The sequence below is a fragment of the Mastomys coucha genome, unplaced genomic scaffold (genome assembly GCF_008632895.1).
Source record: "Mastomys coucha isolate ucsf_1 unplaced genomic scaffold, UCSF_Mcou_1 pScaffold18, whole genome shotgun sequence".
NCBI classification, from domain to species: domain Eukaryota; kingdom Metazoa; phylum Chordata; class Mammalia; order Rodentia; family Muridae; genus Mastomys; species Mastomys coucha.
The window spans coordinates 70,997,950-71,013,854 of record NW_022196900.1 but is presented as its reverse complement, the minus strand read 5'-3'; the positions used below and the strand labels follow the sequence as shown (position 1 = coordinate 71,013,854).

The window sequence follows — 15,905 nt, the reverse complement described above, 5'->3', positions numbered from 1 at the left end:
AAAAGGGGAGATGGGAGGGGCTGTGGGAGAGGGGACCAGGAAGGGGGTACCATGATCGAGATGTAAAATGAATAAATAATTTTTAAAACTAAAGAAAAATATTTAAAAAAATCACAGTATATGGTTTTAAAGAAATAAATAATTATATACATTCAGTCCTATGATACAATGTGCCATAAAATAATGTAAAAAAAAAATCACTGGGTTTTGTTTAGATGTAAAACTCTAAGTTCTGATAACTATCAATCTGCTTTTCACCTGTTTAACATTCTGACTGTCTTAAAAGCCATGTGTGATATGAAATAAATCTTTATTGTTTAAAATCATCCTACTATTTGCAGAACATCTGTTAGTTCAGCTCAGCATCCATCAAACCACGTTCCCTATGTAATTGTAATAATAACACTGTAAGTACTCAAAATGCCTTCTGAAGATGCCTTTCCCAATGAGAACCAGTGTATTAAATAAGAACCTACTATACACAAGACATGTGCAACTGCACATGAGAAGAAAGCAGACACTGGTTAAGGATGGAGTAGACAGTAGAACAAAAATGATACTAAAAGAATGAGTATTTATGAATAAAGATGATTATTAAGCATTCACATTAAGGAAAATCTAATTTGTTCAAAAGATCATATCAAGACTGAAAATGTAAAAACTGTCCAGGAGGAGGCAGAGGCTGTACCAGGTGTGTGGCAGCCTCAGGATAAGGCTGCAGTCATCCCTCAGCACAGCCATTCATTCAAATCCATCACTACTTTCTCTTCTCTCAACACTGCACTTCAGCAAATCCTCATGTTACTTTCCTTCTGAGGATTTACTCGTCTCTCTCTCCTTATATGTCTCCAGGGGCTTCAAAAAAAGTGCCCTTTTCTATAAACTCTCCAGAACACTCCAAGCTTCATAGTTCTTTTTTCCTGTTGAAATCCTTTATTTTTCTACTACCTGAGTACTTATCAACTAACTACTATTTGTCCACAAAAAAGAATCTTTTATTCTTTCCATAGTCAATGTGATAGATGCATTTTCATGAAAATCTCCATCCTGGATAGAGAAATTATATGTGAATTTACTCCCTTATTCACTGTCTTCAAGGGAAACCCTAAAAGTAATGAATCTAGAGGAGGATAGGAGCTAAAAGTTGCTTTGAGATAAAATTCTTAGAACAACTTACTGGGAAAAGTGTCTCCACACGTACCTCTAAATGAACTAGTCAACTTACAACCAGATTAGTGTCGTGCAAATTTTATCCTGTTCTTTCCATATTTGCTTGTTTTAATGATCTACTCACACAATTTGCATTATACACATATATATACATATATATTATACATATTATATTATATTATATATCAATATAATACATAATAGCAATTATTAAGAAGCAAAATTAGTAAAATGGTAGATATCCTAATACTTACTAATTAGGAAGATTGTAAACAAAGATGAAAATAAATATATAATTATAAACTGTATAGCATTAGTTAAAGGAAATGAAAAAAGAAAGTCTGCCTTAGAATAACTAAGAAATACTCACATGATGCTATCTCTCCTGTATTGCAGGTATGTATGTATAGATGTTACATACATATATAAAATATATATATGTATGTGTGCACATACATATAATTTATTATATAATGCATTAAACACATACTCATATTACACAGGCAAATACATGTATGTCAGTGTGTGTACATATATTATATTACATATATGCATTAAATACACATACTCATATTACACAAGCCAATGTTTGTGTATACACACATACATGTGCACATGTAGGTCTACATATATATATATGTAGGTTACACACGTATATATGTGTATATGTATACATATATATATATATATCCATCTATCTATCTCTTTCTCAATACACACACACTTAATTTCAACAATTAGTCCAAATAGATAATGAAACACACAGCATATCTGTAGGAAGACATTCCGTGAAGGCCTATTGCACTCCCTTGGCACAGATCCCCAAACCATGACATTCCATGCTATGACAATCATTGCTTTCATGTTATTTTACAAAATGAAAATGATCATCTCTTCCAGAATTTGTATAGCAGAAATATACTTATGCTGTCAGAAAATCAGGAAAGTTGTCATAAAATAATTGGTTTAACATACCTTGTAGTCCTTGGATCTGCAGCAGCCATGATGAGGATGATCTGCAAAAGGTTGTACAGAACAAGATCAATGATCAACATTAGATAGGCAACTTCCATGGTGCTCAGCTATAAATGACACTGTGACCTTCCTTTGTCATGATGCCACAGAAATGTACCTTGCTCTGTAAGTTGTTTACTTATTAAAAAAATTGCCTGGCATGTCTGTGTATCTGCTTGAACATTAAAAGAGTCTCTGCTACATCCTTGTTTACTGTCTCCCACCCACGGTTCCTTATCTAATGCCCACTCAGCACATTAAGTCTGACCTCTGCTGTCCTGTGGATCTTCATCAAAGGGAAATGTGCTTGCCATAACTCAGTCCCTGCAACCACATGCAAAGCTAGGATACACAGGTTTAAAAAACAAAACTAGAGTTCAATATCTCTCTGACCTGGATCAACAGGCCATTTATTCCCCAGTGACAGGGTCCTGAGAGGACAAAGAGATTAGAAAATAAGGAGAAGGATCGAGTTTGGGATCACAGGGCCTGGCACAAGCTATGTCTGATACCAAGCAAGCTTATTAAAAAGTATAGCATTTTATATACTATTAGAAGAGGGAAACGTGACAGTTTGCAGAAACTATCATACATTGGGACTAAGTCAGAGAGAGGCTAATCAAATAATGTTGCATAAAGGGAACACAGGATATCTCAAGAACATTACAGACTAAGCACACAGTGGCCTTTGGACTGATAACCATAGCAACGGTAGTAGGAAGAGTTGGGTTCTCAAAATCCGAAGCCACAGATTCCCCAAGGCCCTAGCTCCAGGCCATTAGCAATTCTGTCAAACTTATTTCTAGTTTTAAAGACAGAGCTCCGTGTGTGTGTGTGTGTGTGTGTGTGTGTGTGTGTGTGTGTGTCTTTCAAACCCATAACTGAGTTATTTCCCTATGGTGTTTCTTAAAATTTACTCTACAAATTAACACGTGTTAAAGTAAGAAATGTGTTTCATAGTCAAATTAGTGTAGAAAACGTTAAGTAGAACACAATCAAGTTATTTTTACTGAAGAGTAGTATAGTATTCAATAGGACAAAATTAGTTGATATTCACTTTTAATCTCAAAGAATAAAATGCTTTTAGTAGCACAGAAATCTTATTCTTTCTAAGAAGTCCATGTTTAAGTCTCAAACAAGTTGTAAAAAGTTTTATTATGATATCCAATAATGCAGCAAAAAAAAATGTACATTCATTAATCAGTGCCGTGTAAGGCTTGGCATTAGCACAAGCAGCTGGAGTAGGAAAAAATATAGCTTCTCCTTACCACTGTGCATCCTAACCCATCCATCTCGTTCACAGTCTCTGCCAGGTGATCCAAAAAAATTGTCAGCCCTGGGACTTGGGGGATCAACCTAGAGGAAAGAGAATTTGCAGTGTGAATGAGCACTTCAGCCTTCTCTTCCCATTCTTAATCTTACTGCATTGCTAAGCAACTAGAAGGCATATGGCACACAGCAGGTGAATTCCACAGTGCCTCTGTGTTCCAAGGTCAGAGTTTAAGCACTTATATACAATGCATCTTTAACAAAGCTGAAATTAAAGGCCACCAAAAAAGAACAAATTTGCAGTTAAGAATATACTCTGTTTCACAGGGGTTTTTTTTTTGTTACACAAAAATAAAAACATCCTATAGTGACCTTCTCTGCCTTCCTTACAAAGAATCAACCAATTTTCTACCTGTCTTAGCAAACACACTGAACTCAAACAGTGCCTTTCTTTGCTAAGCACTTTGTAGTTGAAAAATAAGGTCAACTACATTTTCTAACTAACAATAAATATGTCACAGTGAGGTAAACACATCAAAAGATGGGCTACTGACCAATAGTAAAACCTTTTGTGAATCAGAGAACAATAAAACAAGTAAAAAGTTAACTTGGGATAATGAAAGTGTAGATCATGTGCAGTAAAAATTTTGACTTCTTTAAACTCCCAGTTATGTTATGTGACTATGCTTTTGTTCTAATCCCAGGTGTTGGATATGGGGCTGCTTCAGAGTGTTCACAGCCGCTAACTGCTAATTATGATTGTCTTTTCCTCTACAAGGGGTATAAATTTTGCCAGCTGCCAATAGTTTATGTCTAGAATTTTGGTAACTCTAGAGAGGGTGTAAATAGGATAGCCCTAAGAAGGCCTGGGATGGCTGCACTTCCTCCCACTGCTGCTTCCTGATACGACTTTTGCTGCTGTTGGATTGCTAGGTTGCTGTTCTGCTGGAGATACCCTGATGATGGAGGTTGGACTTGACCTGAGGAACCCGATGCCCTAATCAGCAGGAAGTAGTTTAAAGAGGTCTATGCCCCATTTCCCATCCCTTCTCTCTTCTACTAGTATTGGGATTGGAGGGGATTGGTGTGAAATAATGGTTGGAAGGGTTGTAGAAAATAGAACCCAATGAAGTAGCCCAAAAAGCACGCCAACAATCATGTATCTGATATGAAATTATTACCTAAGTCATATGAAGAATTCTTACAAGTCAACAACAGCAATAAAGAAAAGGTTGTACAATGAGCAAATGACTTGAGTAGATATTTTAAAAGATATTCACTAATACATAAAAAGATAATTAACATCATCATTCTCTAGAGAAATAGTAATAAAATCGCAATGAGATGCCACTCACGCTAAGAGGACTACAGAGAAAATTAAGCAGGATTGGGCTAATTCTTGCCTGTATCCAAGAGGCCCTTGCTTTCCCCCTTACCACAGAAAAATGAGAGGAGGGGAGAAAAACAGAAAAGAGAAGGTGCTTATGAAAATTAAGAACTGCAACCCCCTTACCCAGCTGGTAGGAATGCAAATTGTACAGGCACTCTGAGGAATACTTGGGCAGGCCTTCAGGTTAAATATACAATTGTGACATGACTAAACAGGTCTATTCATGGGTCTTTACCCAAAAGCACTGAAAACAAGCACTTATTAAAATACTTGTACACACATTGGTCATAAAAGCATGTAAGCAACACAGGCATCTATTAACAGACATATAAACAAAAATATATAAGCAAAAAGAGACATATATCTATTCAATGTTATATCTAGTGATTAAAAAATAGGGTGCAACATCAATGAGTTGTGCTAAGATAAGTCATATGACTATTTAGGTGAAAAGACAGAACAGACAACCTTATAGATACAAAATTAGAGGCTTTAAGAGAGGTGGGGGGGCAGGTGGAATGGGAGCACTTCATGAGCATATAGTTCCCAGTGGGGAAGGTCTTAAGGTACATGAGAATCCCCTTGGTACCACTGAGTTGTAGACTTTAAGATAGTTGGAATGGTAAATTGTGTGTGTTTGTTTAACACCAGCAAAGGAAAAAAAAATATTTTTAGCCACAAGTGAAAAGATGGCTGACTCTTCTAGGGCAATCGCAGCAATGTAGTCTGAGCTTGTTAACTGATTCTGAAAGTCCCTTCTTATTTAGGATTGTCTTTTGGGCCTTGTATTGTTCATTTCATAAAGGATTTTGCATATGTGTGCATGACATTAAACCTCTTTTGCTATCAGTTTCCTAAGTACTTCTAAAACCATGAATGGTTGTCAGTCCCTAAATTCTCTTTAAGCCCAATGCCTACTCAATAATATAGGCAATTTTTATATGTATACTTAGAAGTACACATTTTTGTTCACACAAAAGCTAAGGGGAAAACCTCTTAAATAAAAGTTATATTTTTTGTTTGCTTTTATTTATTTGTTTCTGATAAAGAGTTTTACTGTGTATCCCTCCTAGCAGTCTTAGAACTTGTTATGTAGACCAAGCTGGCTTTGTACTCACAGAGATCCACTTGCCTCTGCCTCTTGAGTACTAGGATTAAATGTGTACCACCTCATCCAGCCCTAGATATCTCAGCAGCATGGTTACCTAAATAAGACCTAGATAATTCCAACACTAGTTAACATGTCAACACAGATGGAGAGTATTTCACAAGGTCCAGATCATGGCTTTAAATGAGGAGCTATTGACAACCTGTGGCTGCTGAGGCGAGGACTGGGTCTCAAGACAATCCCTCTGATAGGTTATATTCCCAAGCACGTGTGTGTACATATATGTGTGTGTATAAATATACATATATAACAATAACTATGTAAGAAGTTATGGATTTAAGGGATGGAAAGAATCTAGAGAAAGGAGTGGTAAGTGATGTAACTATAATATTCATGTATGAAATAACACAAATATTTTGAAAAATTAAAAATATAACTTAGAAAATAAATTCTGCTAAAAACCAAAACCACTTATGAAATATACTTTCAAATACTGCCTTGGAAACACCTCAAGAGCAGTTATTTCCCAAACATCTATGTGTTTAGCTCTCATATCCTTCTTAGCTTTTATATACAGGCATTTTAATTAAAATGCAATTGGTTGTTCCTTCAAATTAGAAGATACTGTAGCCTTTCTTTTCCATTTAATTTGTAATTTGAGATAGTGTTAAAGGCATTCTCAAATTTCCATCAGAAATACAGGCAAACTAATGTCTGAATAATATTTAACAGGATAAAACTTGTGATCAAAATTAAAGAAACAAGACTATCTTTAGTCCTGGAGAGATGGCTCAGTGATTCAGAGCAGTAGCTGCTCTTCCGAAGACCCAGGTTCTGTCTGTAACTCCAGTTCCAGAGGATCCAACACTTTCATACTGAGAAACATACAGACAGAGAAGACACTAATGCATATAAAATAAATTATATATATATGAGTATCTTTAATAGATATTACCATGTAAAATGATCCATTATACTGTAATTTCATAATTACAAAATTTATAGTTAGCACTTTTAAATTTAAAACTTAATTTAGTCTGAAAAAAATAAGGGGTTGATTCTTAGGCAAAACATAAAGATGGCATGAAATGTTGCATAATTTAAATTTTTTAAAGGGTGTCACAGAGAAAACTCAAGCAATTTCAGACAGAATATATCTCTGAAAGTTCTACATTTAAAAGCTATTTGACTTCCAAAAGGGTACATTCTAAAATTCTAAAATAGATGGATATTTTAGAATTTAGGAAAAGTAAATAATTTCTTCCACAGTCATTTAAACCTAAAGATTTATTATGAGTATATTCAAATACATAGTATTTCTGTTAATAAAGAAGCTTTTGGTAGACTGGCTTTTAAGGTAAAAGTACTTTACAAAACTTCAAGAAACTGAGGCACCCTGTAACTGTGTGCCAGACCACACTCTCCAGTCAAATCAAGTCTGACTTTCATAGGCATAAAGCTCTAACATCCATCAGGCTGTGCATAGAAAAATTAGGACTAGTTTACCCACAATTCCACAGGCCCTCCTACTCATATCCATAAATCAAGGAAGGGCTTCAAAGATTCAGGATCCAAAGCTTTCCCAAAGGACTTACTCTCAGAGGACATCTGCTTCTACTATCATTCTTTAAAAGGCTGGAATGGGTTCCTTTTTATAGGAAACTGTGTTCTCCTTTAAAATCCTAATTTAGCATTTTACTATCAGTGTCAACCAATTACAACCAAGTTCAACTGTGCAGTTATAACACTGCCCACTCTGTAAGGTGAGAGGCAATGGGTATTTGGAGGGCTGATATGGCATCATAATGGGATTGATCCCTCAGCATTAAAGGCATAAAGGGGGAACAAAAAGCATAGTCATTGGTTTTATGTGAGTTTTCTACCTCTAGCTGCTAGCTAAGAGTTCAAGAAAGAAAATTATTTATAAGAGCTACTTATTGAAATCCGTTTCAGCATAGTATTTCAGTGGCAGAGTAGATTTGATAAGTTTCAAATGGAAATGCTTATGAGCACATACATGTCTAATCACAAATGGAGGCTTATCTGTTTCCTTTTTGAACTCATAGGGTCCCAGATTTAAATGGGCCAGCCGCCGCCGGGTGTCTTCTGAGAGCTCACACATTCGTCTCTTTGTGTAGGGAGATGGAGAATGTGACTTTGAAGAAATTGTAGGCTGTTCGTAGTTCTTGGTGTTGTTTACGCAGTATTTACTCCTGTCGGGTGACTTCGATTTTTTCTTCTGTGATCTTGATGTTCTGCATTGCAGTCTGCCGTGGGATTTTTCAACTGGAGCTGAATGGTAAGTAAATTTATCCTAAACATAAAAAGTAAATGTTCATGTGTGCAGAAGGTACTTTTTAAAACTCTACAAATGGAAAAAAAAACTTTCAAGAGTAACTCAAAGTATGCAAAAGCTACCAAAATCAACTGGATCTCTCCAGAAAAAATCAAATCTATATTCTCCTAGTTAATAAAAGTTTATTGTATCAAGCATCTTTCTTAAGTCTAACACAGGCTTAATGCAAATTAAATGCCAATGATTAGTCACTTGTAAAATTCCAAGAAATAAACTCATTTTCAAAATTAGTCAAAAACATTTTTCAGTAAGCTAAGAATATAATGCAAATAATGTTTATTGTTTATATTACATATTCAAGTAATGGGCTATCCAGTTTAAAAGAACTAATGCCGAGTACGATGAAGTCACACTAATCTAATCCCACCTAGGACGCTGAGGCAGTTTGCACCTGGGCAACAAAGGACACTTGTCTAAAAATAAACTTGTCTAGCTAATTGTAAAATCATGAAAACTACTAAAAATAAGTCTTACTCATTCTTCTGTAGTTATGTATAACATGTGCACAACACAATAACTTAAAAGTACTCAATATCCATTTTACCTAAATGTTTTATTGAATTAAATGCAATATAGAACAGTATAAGATCCAAGACATAACTTGGTAATTCAATGACAGATAAAAACACCATTTTTTTCTGGATATATATTTTTTATAAAAGTAAATATGCATAAAACAAAGATTATAAACTTTAATAATTAATACTTATATTTTCTTATAAATACGGTAGCTGTCTGAAATTTTTTAAATTTAAAATAAATCTGAGCCAGGCTCAGCAACACATAATACATGTCTAGCTATGATAGAAGCTGAGGCAAGATGGCTTCTGGTGTTTCAGAGTTTTAAGTCAGGCTGGGCAAAATAAATGAGGCCCTGTCTAACATAAAATACAATAAAAATGAAAACAAATCTGATAGCTCCAACTTTTGCTATTCATGTAACCATTCATTCTGCTACACTGTGCCTTACAAATTCCTTCCTAGTTAGAGTGGAAGTAAAGCACATATTTTCTTCACTTTCTAGAGTCGTGATTTAGTTAGGAAAAATAAACAGCGAAGATCTTTATCTTCTTGACTTCAGTCCCTTAGAAAGCCACTAGTACAAATTTCTTCCCCACATTCTCAACCCTTCCCTATGTACGAGGACTAAGTGAAAAAAAATTATATGTGAATCAAAATAAGAGCCAGTTTTTCCAAGTCAGTAATTCAAAGTAAAAAATCAGAATGTTTCTAATGAAAACAGCCTCTGAGTTCTATACAGACCAGTACATCAGGTCATTTTCATCTTGGTGTGCTCCAGGACCTTCTCCCACGTTGGTTAGTGGCTCTAGTTGGTATGGTAGGCCTTTTCCCCTACATCCACCTCTATGACATCACACTGACTCATAAGTGAGACATTCCAGAACCACAAAGGTTCTTTGAGGCTTCCTAAAATGTTCATGCAGCACTTCAAACACCTAGAATTTGTCTCAGCTTTAATCAGCTCTGTTACTCACAGAATTTCTCTTCTGTACAGATCCACTGCATCTGTTGACTTTCACAAAAATTTCTTCTCCTCAACCTATTTCTTCTATGATGCATCTGTTATTAGCCCCCAGGTCATATCAGTTCCTGGCCTTCTATCTCCTTATTCTTTATACATTGTTTGCACAGCTAAATTCCTAAAGCCATGCTTAAATTGTTTTATACATACCCATCTTTGATTATGCCCAATCTCAAGGTATAATCTTTCTTCAGTAAATTTTTTGACTTATGTACATTTTCTTAATGAAGTTACAAACATCATGGCATCTGCTACCAACTCAGTGTCCAAACATATCCATGCTGTAATGCCCCTAGTTTTAACTACTAAAACTTAACTGGCTGTGTATACTCTTACCAAAATGACTTCTATAAATAATTTCCTTTCCTATATCTACACCCATGGTAGTTTCTCTCCAGGATCATACTAGGCTTGACTATGAAAACTGCCTTTGATCAATAGATCACTATGACATAAAGCCAAGTATTAAAAAAGACTGCCTGCTCTTCCGAGATACTTTCTACAGCAAGTGAAGAAGCCATGATGATTAGCCTGCCAGATGATGAATGAGTCTCACAATCATCACCCTAGCTGAGGGCAAGCTCAACAACAAAGGTGAAGATTCTCACTCCAAATATAACTTCTGCCAAATTCCAAGTTTGAGCAAAACACTCTAAATCATTCCGGCTTACCCAGCCTGGACTGCAAGGATCATGCTGTAACTCCCAGAACTGAGAAGTGCTTCCTACTTTAAACCACTGAGTTAACAAAGATTGTTTTACAGCAAAACTTAGGGGATAAAGTGCATACCGCATACTAAAAATATGTATGTCATGCAATATGTCATTATCTATGTAACAGCAAATTTTACTTTGAAACAGATAAAGGAATTAGAAAATTATTTCTCCTAGAAATTTACATCAATATACTTAATATTTTGAACATAGTAATTTGCTGACAAACACAAACCATAAGTTTGAAAATAGTATACCACTCCTGAGCACATACCCAGAAGATGCTCCAACATGTAGTAAGGACACATGCTCCACTATGTTCATAGCAGCCTTATTTATAATAGCCAGAAACTGGAAACCCAGATGTCCCTCAACAGAGGAATGGATATAGAAAATGTGGTATATCTACACAATGGAGTACTACTCAGCTATTAAAAACAATAAATTTATGAAATTCTTAGGGAAATGGATGGATCTGGAGAATATCATCCTGAGTGAGGTAACCCAATCACAAAAGAACACACATGGTATGCATTGTCTGATAAGTGGATATTAGCCCAGAAGATCAGAATACACAAAGTACAATCCACAAACCACAAGAAACTCAACAAGAAATAAGACCAAAGTGTGGATACTTCGTTACTTTTTAAAAGGGGAAACAAAATACTAATGGAAGGAGTTGCAGAGACAAACTATGGAGCAGAGACTGAAGGAAGGACAATCTAGAGACTGTTCCACCTGGGAATCCTTCCCATATTCAATCATCAAATCCAGGTACTATTGTGGATGCCAGCAAGTGCTGGATGACAGGAACCTGATATAGCTGTCTCCTGAGAGGCTCTGACAGTACCCAACTAACACAGAAGTAGAGGCTCACAGTCATCCATTGGACTGAGTACAGGGTCCCCAACGAAGGAGCTAGAGAAAAGACCCAAGGAGCTGAAGGGTTTGCAGTCCCTTAGGACGAACAACAATATGAACTAACTAGTACCCTCAGAGCTCCCAGGGACTAAACCACCAATCAAAGAGTACACATGGTGGGATTCATGGTTCCAGCTGCATATGTGGCAGAGGATGGCCAAGTTGGTCATCAATGGGAGGGAGGCCCTTGGCCCTGTGAAGGTTTATGCCCCAGTATAGGGGAATGCCAGGGCCAGGAACTGGGAGAGGGTAAGTTTGTGAGCAACAGGAGGGGGTGGGAATGGGGCTTTTTTTGTTTTTGTTTTTGTTTTTATTTTTATTTTTTAATTTTTTTGGAGGGGAAACTGGGAAAGGAGATATATGACATGTAAATAAAGAAAATATCTAATAAAAATAAATAAAAGAAAGAAAATAGTACTTTCCTCTTTCTTTTCTTCCCTCTTCCAGCCTTTTCTCCTTCCCTCCCCACTTTTCCTTCTTTCTCCTTCCCCCTCTCTTCTCCTCCCCTCCTCTCTCCTCTCTTCCCCCATTTCCACCCTCTTGGCTTTGACAGGGAACTGAACCCTGGAACTCAAGCATAGTAGGATAAATGACCTATTGAATCACATCAAGCTATATATAGAGAGAGACCTAAAGCATAATTTTAAATACTGTCTGATATAAAAACCTACTCTCTTGCCAGGCAGTGGTGGCACACGCCTTTAATCCCAGCACTTGGGAGGCAGAGGCAGGCGGATTTCTGAGTTCGAAGCCAGCCTGGTCTACAGAGTGAGTTCCAGGACAGCCAGAGAAACCCTGTCTCAACACCCTCCCCCTAAAAAAAAAACCCAACCTACTCTCTTACATCTTTGTTTAGTAAAGACCAAATGACAACTTAAAACATGTAATGAGAAAAGAACAGTATCTTTTCCAGAAAATGTTAGTTCATCAGTACATAGAGTGCAGTGATCCTAACTGATAAGGAGGGCCTCACGTTTAGAAGGGCTCTTGTGTTGTATACTTGGAATGTTTAAGCCTTTCTGCATGAATGCTTTATGTCACATAAGAGATAAAAAATGCTGGGTGGTGGTGGCACACACCTTTAATCCCAGCACTTGGGAGGCAGAGGCAGGCATGTTTCTGAGTTCGAGGCCAGCCTGGTCTACAGAGTGAGTTCCAGGACAGCGAAGGCTATTCAGAGAAATCCTGTCCCGAAAAAAAAAAAAAGAAAATAAAAAAGAAAAAGAATTAAAAAAATAAAAAGATTTTTTTCTATTCATTCATGATGTATATACTCCAGTTCAGAGGGAAAACCTGAATCCTGGGCAAATCCTTTTTAACAGTTTACAAATTCATAGTGAGTATCTCAGAAACAAGTCAGTCAAGTTTCCCATACATTATAAGCACAGCTGGTCAGACTTCCAGCATCTATGTCCAAATGAAAAAGCTACAGACTGACTGTGGCATCCTGCATATGTTGTTATCAAAATAACGCTTCCTCCAATACTCTTGGAACTCACTGTACCTGTCTTAGCCAAGGTCACAGTTATCGTCTTCAAAAAATTAATTTTAAGATCGTAATAGAGCAAGTTACTATTCCACTCTGTCCATTGGACCAGTTCTGCCCCAAGTGAATCCTCTAAGCTTTGTATGTGACCAGTCCTTCATCACAGCTAGCTCACTATTATATGACTGTTAGCACTTCAGAGATGATCATGGAGCGGGTCACTTGTCCATCAGAAGACTGCCCTGTGGCTCCAGTAACAATTAGAATATGAGGAATAACCTGTTAATAAGTTGAAGCTTATTGAAGGAAATCATCACAAGCAGGAGTTGTTTAAGCTAAAACATCCAAGCTTGCTTTGATGTGACAGGACCAGTATTGTCACTCCAATGAACAACATTCCTCTAAGGAATTAGACACATTCAAGAAGTCATGTTCAATAAGCATCAAGTCCCCAGTCTGAAACCTCAGTCACATTTACTTAAAGCTATCCTCTGCCCTCTGTGCAGTCACCTGTAACATCGGCAAAGTATATGAAAGTCTCCAAGTTTTTTATGCCTAATCCTAATCGCAACATCCTTCTGGCAGTATAACTATACTGTACTAAGAAGTCTATGAAATAAAGTAAGTAAATAACCAAACAGACATAGCGTGGTGCCCTCTGCCTCAGGTCTGAGCATGGCCTTCTGTTTCCTAAGATTCAACCAAGCTGCTGAGTACTTTGTTACCTGCTTTACACAAACCAAGGATGGAGGGGGGAGGTGAAAAGAGATGTAGCCAAAACAAAGGGGCTAAAGCCTGCCAGACACCATCAACATGGAACAAATAAGGTTAAGCAGTTAATCATTTCAACCTGAGTGCGGCACTTCCTTGAGCTTATCAGACATTCGGTGATCACTGAAGTTGTAGAAAATTCCAGCTTTGGAGAAATTCCCTGTGAGATTAAAAAATGGTAATATTACATATTGCCATGAAACAGATACAGTTAGTGGTGAGAACATGATCTAAAATAATAGATACTTGTCAAAACTGAGCACTGCATTTATTAGTTTGATCTGTTTATTATTGTAAAGAACATAGTAATGATAAATGTTGCTAATTAGCAGTTTCAATGCTAATGATTTTATTAGGAACAATTATATTACTTTATGGAATAATTAAAATTTTTTTTTATTTTCAACTGTCTCTGTCAAAGTGTTTGAAGATTTTAAATTATGGTATATTAGTCATAAATGTAAGTATATCTAATTGACTTCAATTCTCTTTATATTTACAGTTTAAGACATTTAACTATACAATCGAGAAATGCTTATTTAGCCATTCCATAAATTCTACATATATCAGAACACCATATCAAAATGCCATTGTCTATTTTAAATATATAATATTTAACTGTCAATTAATTTTTATTTTATTATATTTTACTGCATTTTAATTAAAACAGAATTCCATTACTTTTCCCTTCTATTACATCCTTCCAGCTCCTTATATACATCCTGACTCAAATTTTTTTTTGAAAACAACTGCACTTTAATCCATAAGGGCAGAAGTTTTAGAAAAGTCTGAACATCAAGAAGACCTGGGCAAAGGTTACATCACTGGACACAGCAAGATCTCTGAAGACCCACTTCTAATGTTTGTTTCTGTGAGCAATAATGCCATGGATATGGAGCCTGGTTCCACAACACCCTCTATGACCAACACCTTAGGTTACTTAGAAATACAATGAAACACAACAAAAGCTCATGTCATGTAAGGGATCTGCTGGATAATAGCTAAAAGGTTGGATGATTCACCATGATTGTTTATACAGGTTTTTTTTTGGGGGGGGGGTAGGATTTTTTTTAACTTTTATTGCATTATGAAGAAAAAAGGTATATGATTTCGATTTATCTGAATTTGTTAACATTCAAAAACATATTTTAAATAAATAGAATTAAATCACATTCTTGTTTCCCTTTTGTACCCCAACTCTTCCCAGAGAACCCCCTTCAATAACTACAATATCTTTTTTGTCAATGACAACAATAACAATAAGTATTATAAAAGTTGTTTGATATAAAACAACAATCAATTTAACAGTCTTATGTAGATGCTCATCTACAGCAATAGTGAAAATACATTTTTCTCAATATAAATTTTAAATTAACTCCAACCATATTAACTGTATATTTCAAAATAATACATCACTACTAGTATTTTCTTAAATGAACATAAGTATGTAAAGTCTTTTTGTTTGTTTTGTATTTAGTAGAGTTTAAAATCTTGGCTCTTACTGTGTGTGGTACAAGCCCAAAATAAGAACAATTTTTAGACATTGGATTTCATTGTAAGAAGGCTGTACTTCAATGACCCTCACATCACCAAAGGATTTTACCTCCATCGTAGCTAAGCTGAAAGTTGACAGTTCTGCTGCACCAAGAAATGAATTCTAGGCACAATATTTTGGATACAGACTTCCTGTTATGGTCAAAGCTATTTGACTTGAGTGACTTTATTCTCAGCCCACAGAGAACAGGTTACATTCATTTAAGAAATGGTGTATGTAATAAGATGGTATATCCATAAAGTCATTCACCAACTGTTTCAATGAACAATGGTTCTGCCTGGAGGGTGGCACAGACATTACATGAGGGTAACAATTTGGTTCATTAACTGTGATAATTTGGAAAAGCATTCATCTCAGAGAAAGAGTAACTTATAAAGTCCTCTTCTTCAAACTTGATACAAGAGCTACAAACATCAAGCAAAGCATTCAGTCTCACTCTTTGTTGTTCTCTTATGAGCCACCTCCCTAGTTAATCCCGACTCAAATTTTTTAATGGAATAATTTGGATGCTTCCCATTTGTACAATCTTCAGAAAAAGGAAGTCTCTGAAAATTTTCTATAGCCTTTTTTCTATAATATAATTTATATTCAAATGTAGATATTACTCTG

The 15,905-nt window shown here is 35.9% G+C and overlaps 1 protein-coding gene across 4 annotated transcripts in view; it reads right to left on the bottom strand.

The window, feature by feature from the left end:
• The window catches only part of Spata6 (spermatogenesis associated 6), a 91,821-nt gene that overhangs the window by 32,871 nt on the left and 43,045 nt on the right, over window positions 1-15,905 (bottom strand). For 3 of the 4 annotated variants that reach the window (XM_031378210.1, XM_031378209.1, XM_031378211.1), the window contains 4 exons: window positions 13,821-13,901; window positions 7,969-8,265; window positions 3,453-3,540; window positions 2,146-2,186 (listed from right to left, as the gene is read on the bottom strand). In XM_031378210.1, the coding sequence (XP_031234070.1) occupies window positions 2,146-2,186; window positions 3,453-3,540; window positions 7,969-8,265; window positions 13,821-13,901 (507 nt within the window). Of the gene's footprint in view, window positions 1-2,145; window positions 2,187-3,452; window positions 3,541-7,968; window positions 8,266-9,570; window positions 9,705-13,820; window positions 13,902-15,905 lie in introns of those variants that run through there. The other variant, XM_031378212.1, reaches the window with a different exon arrangement.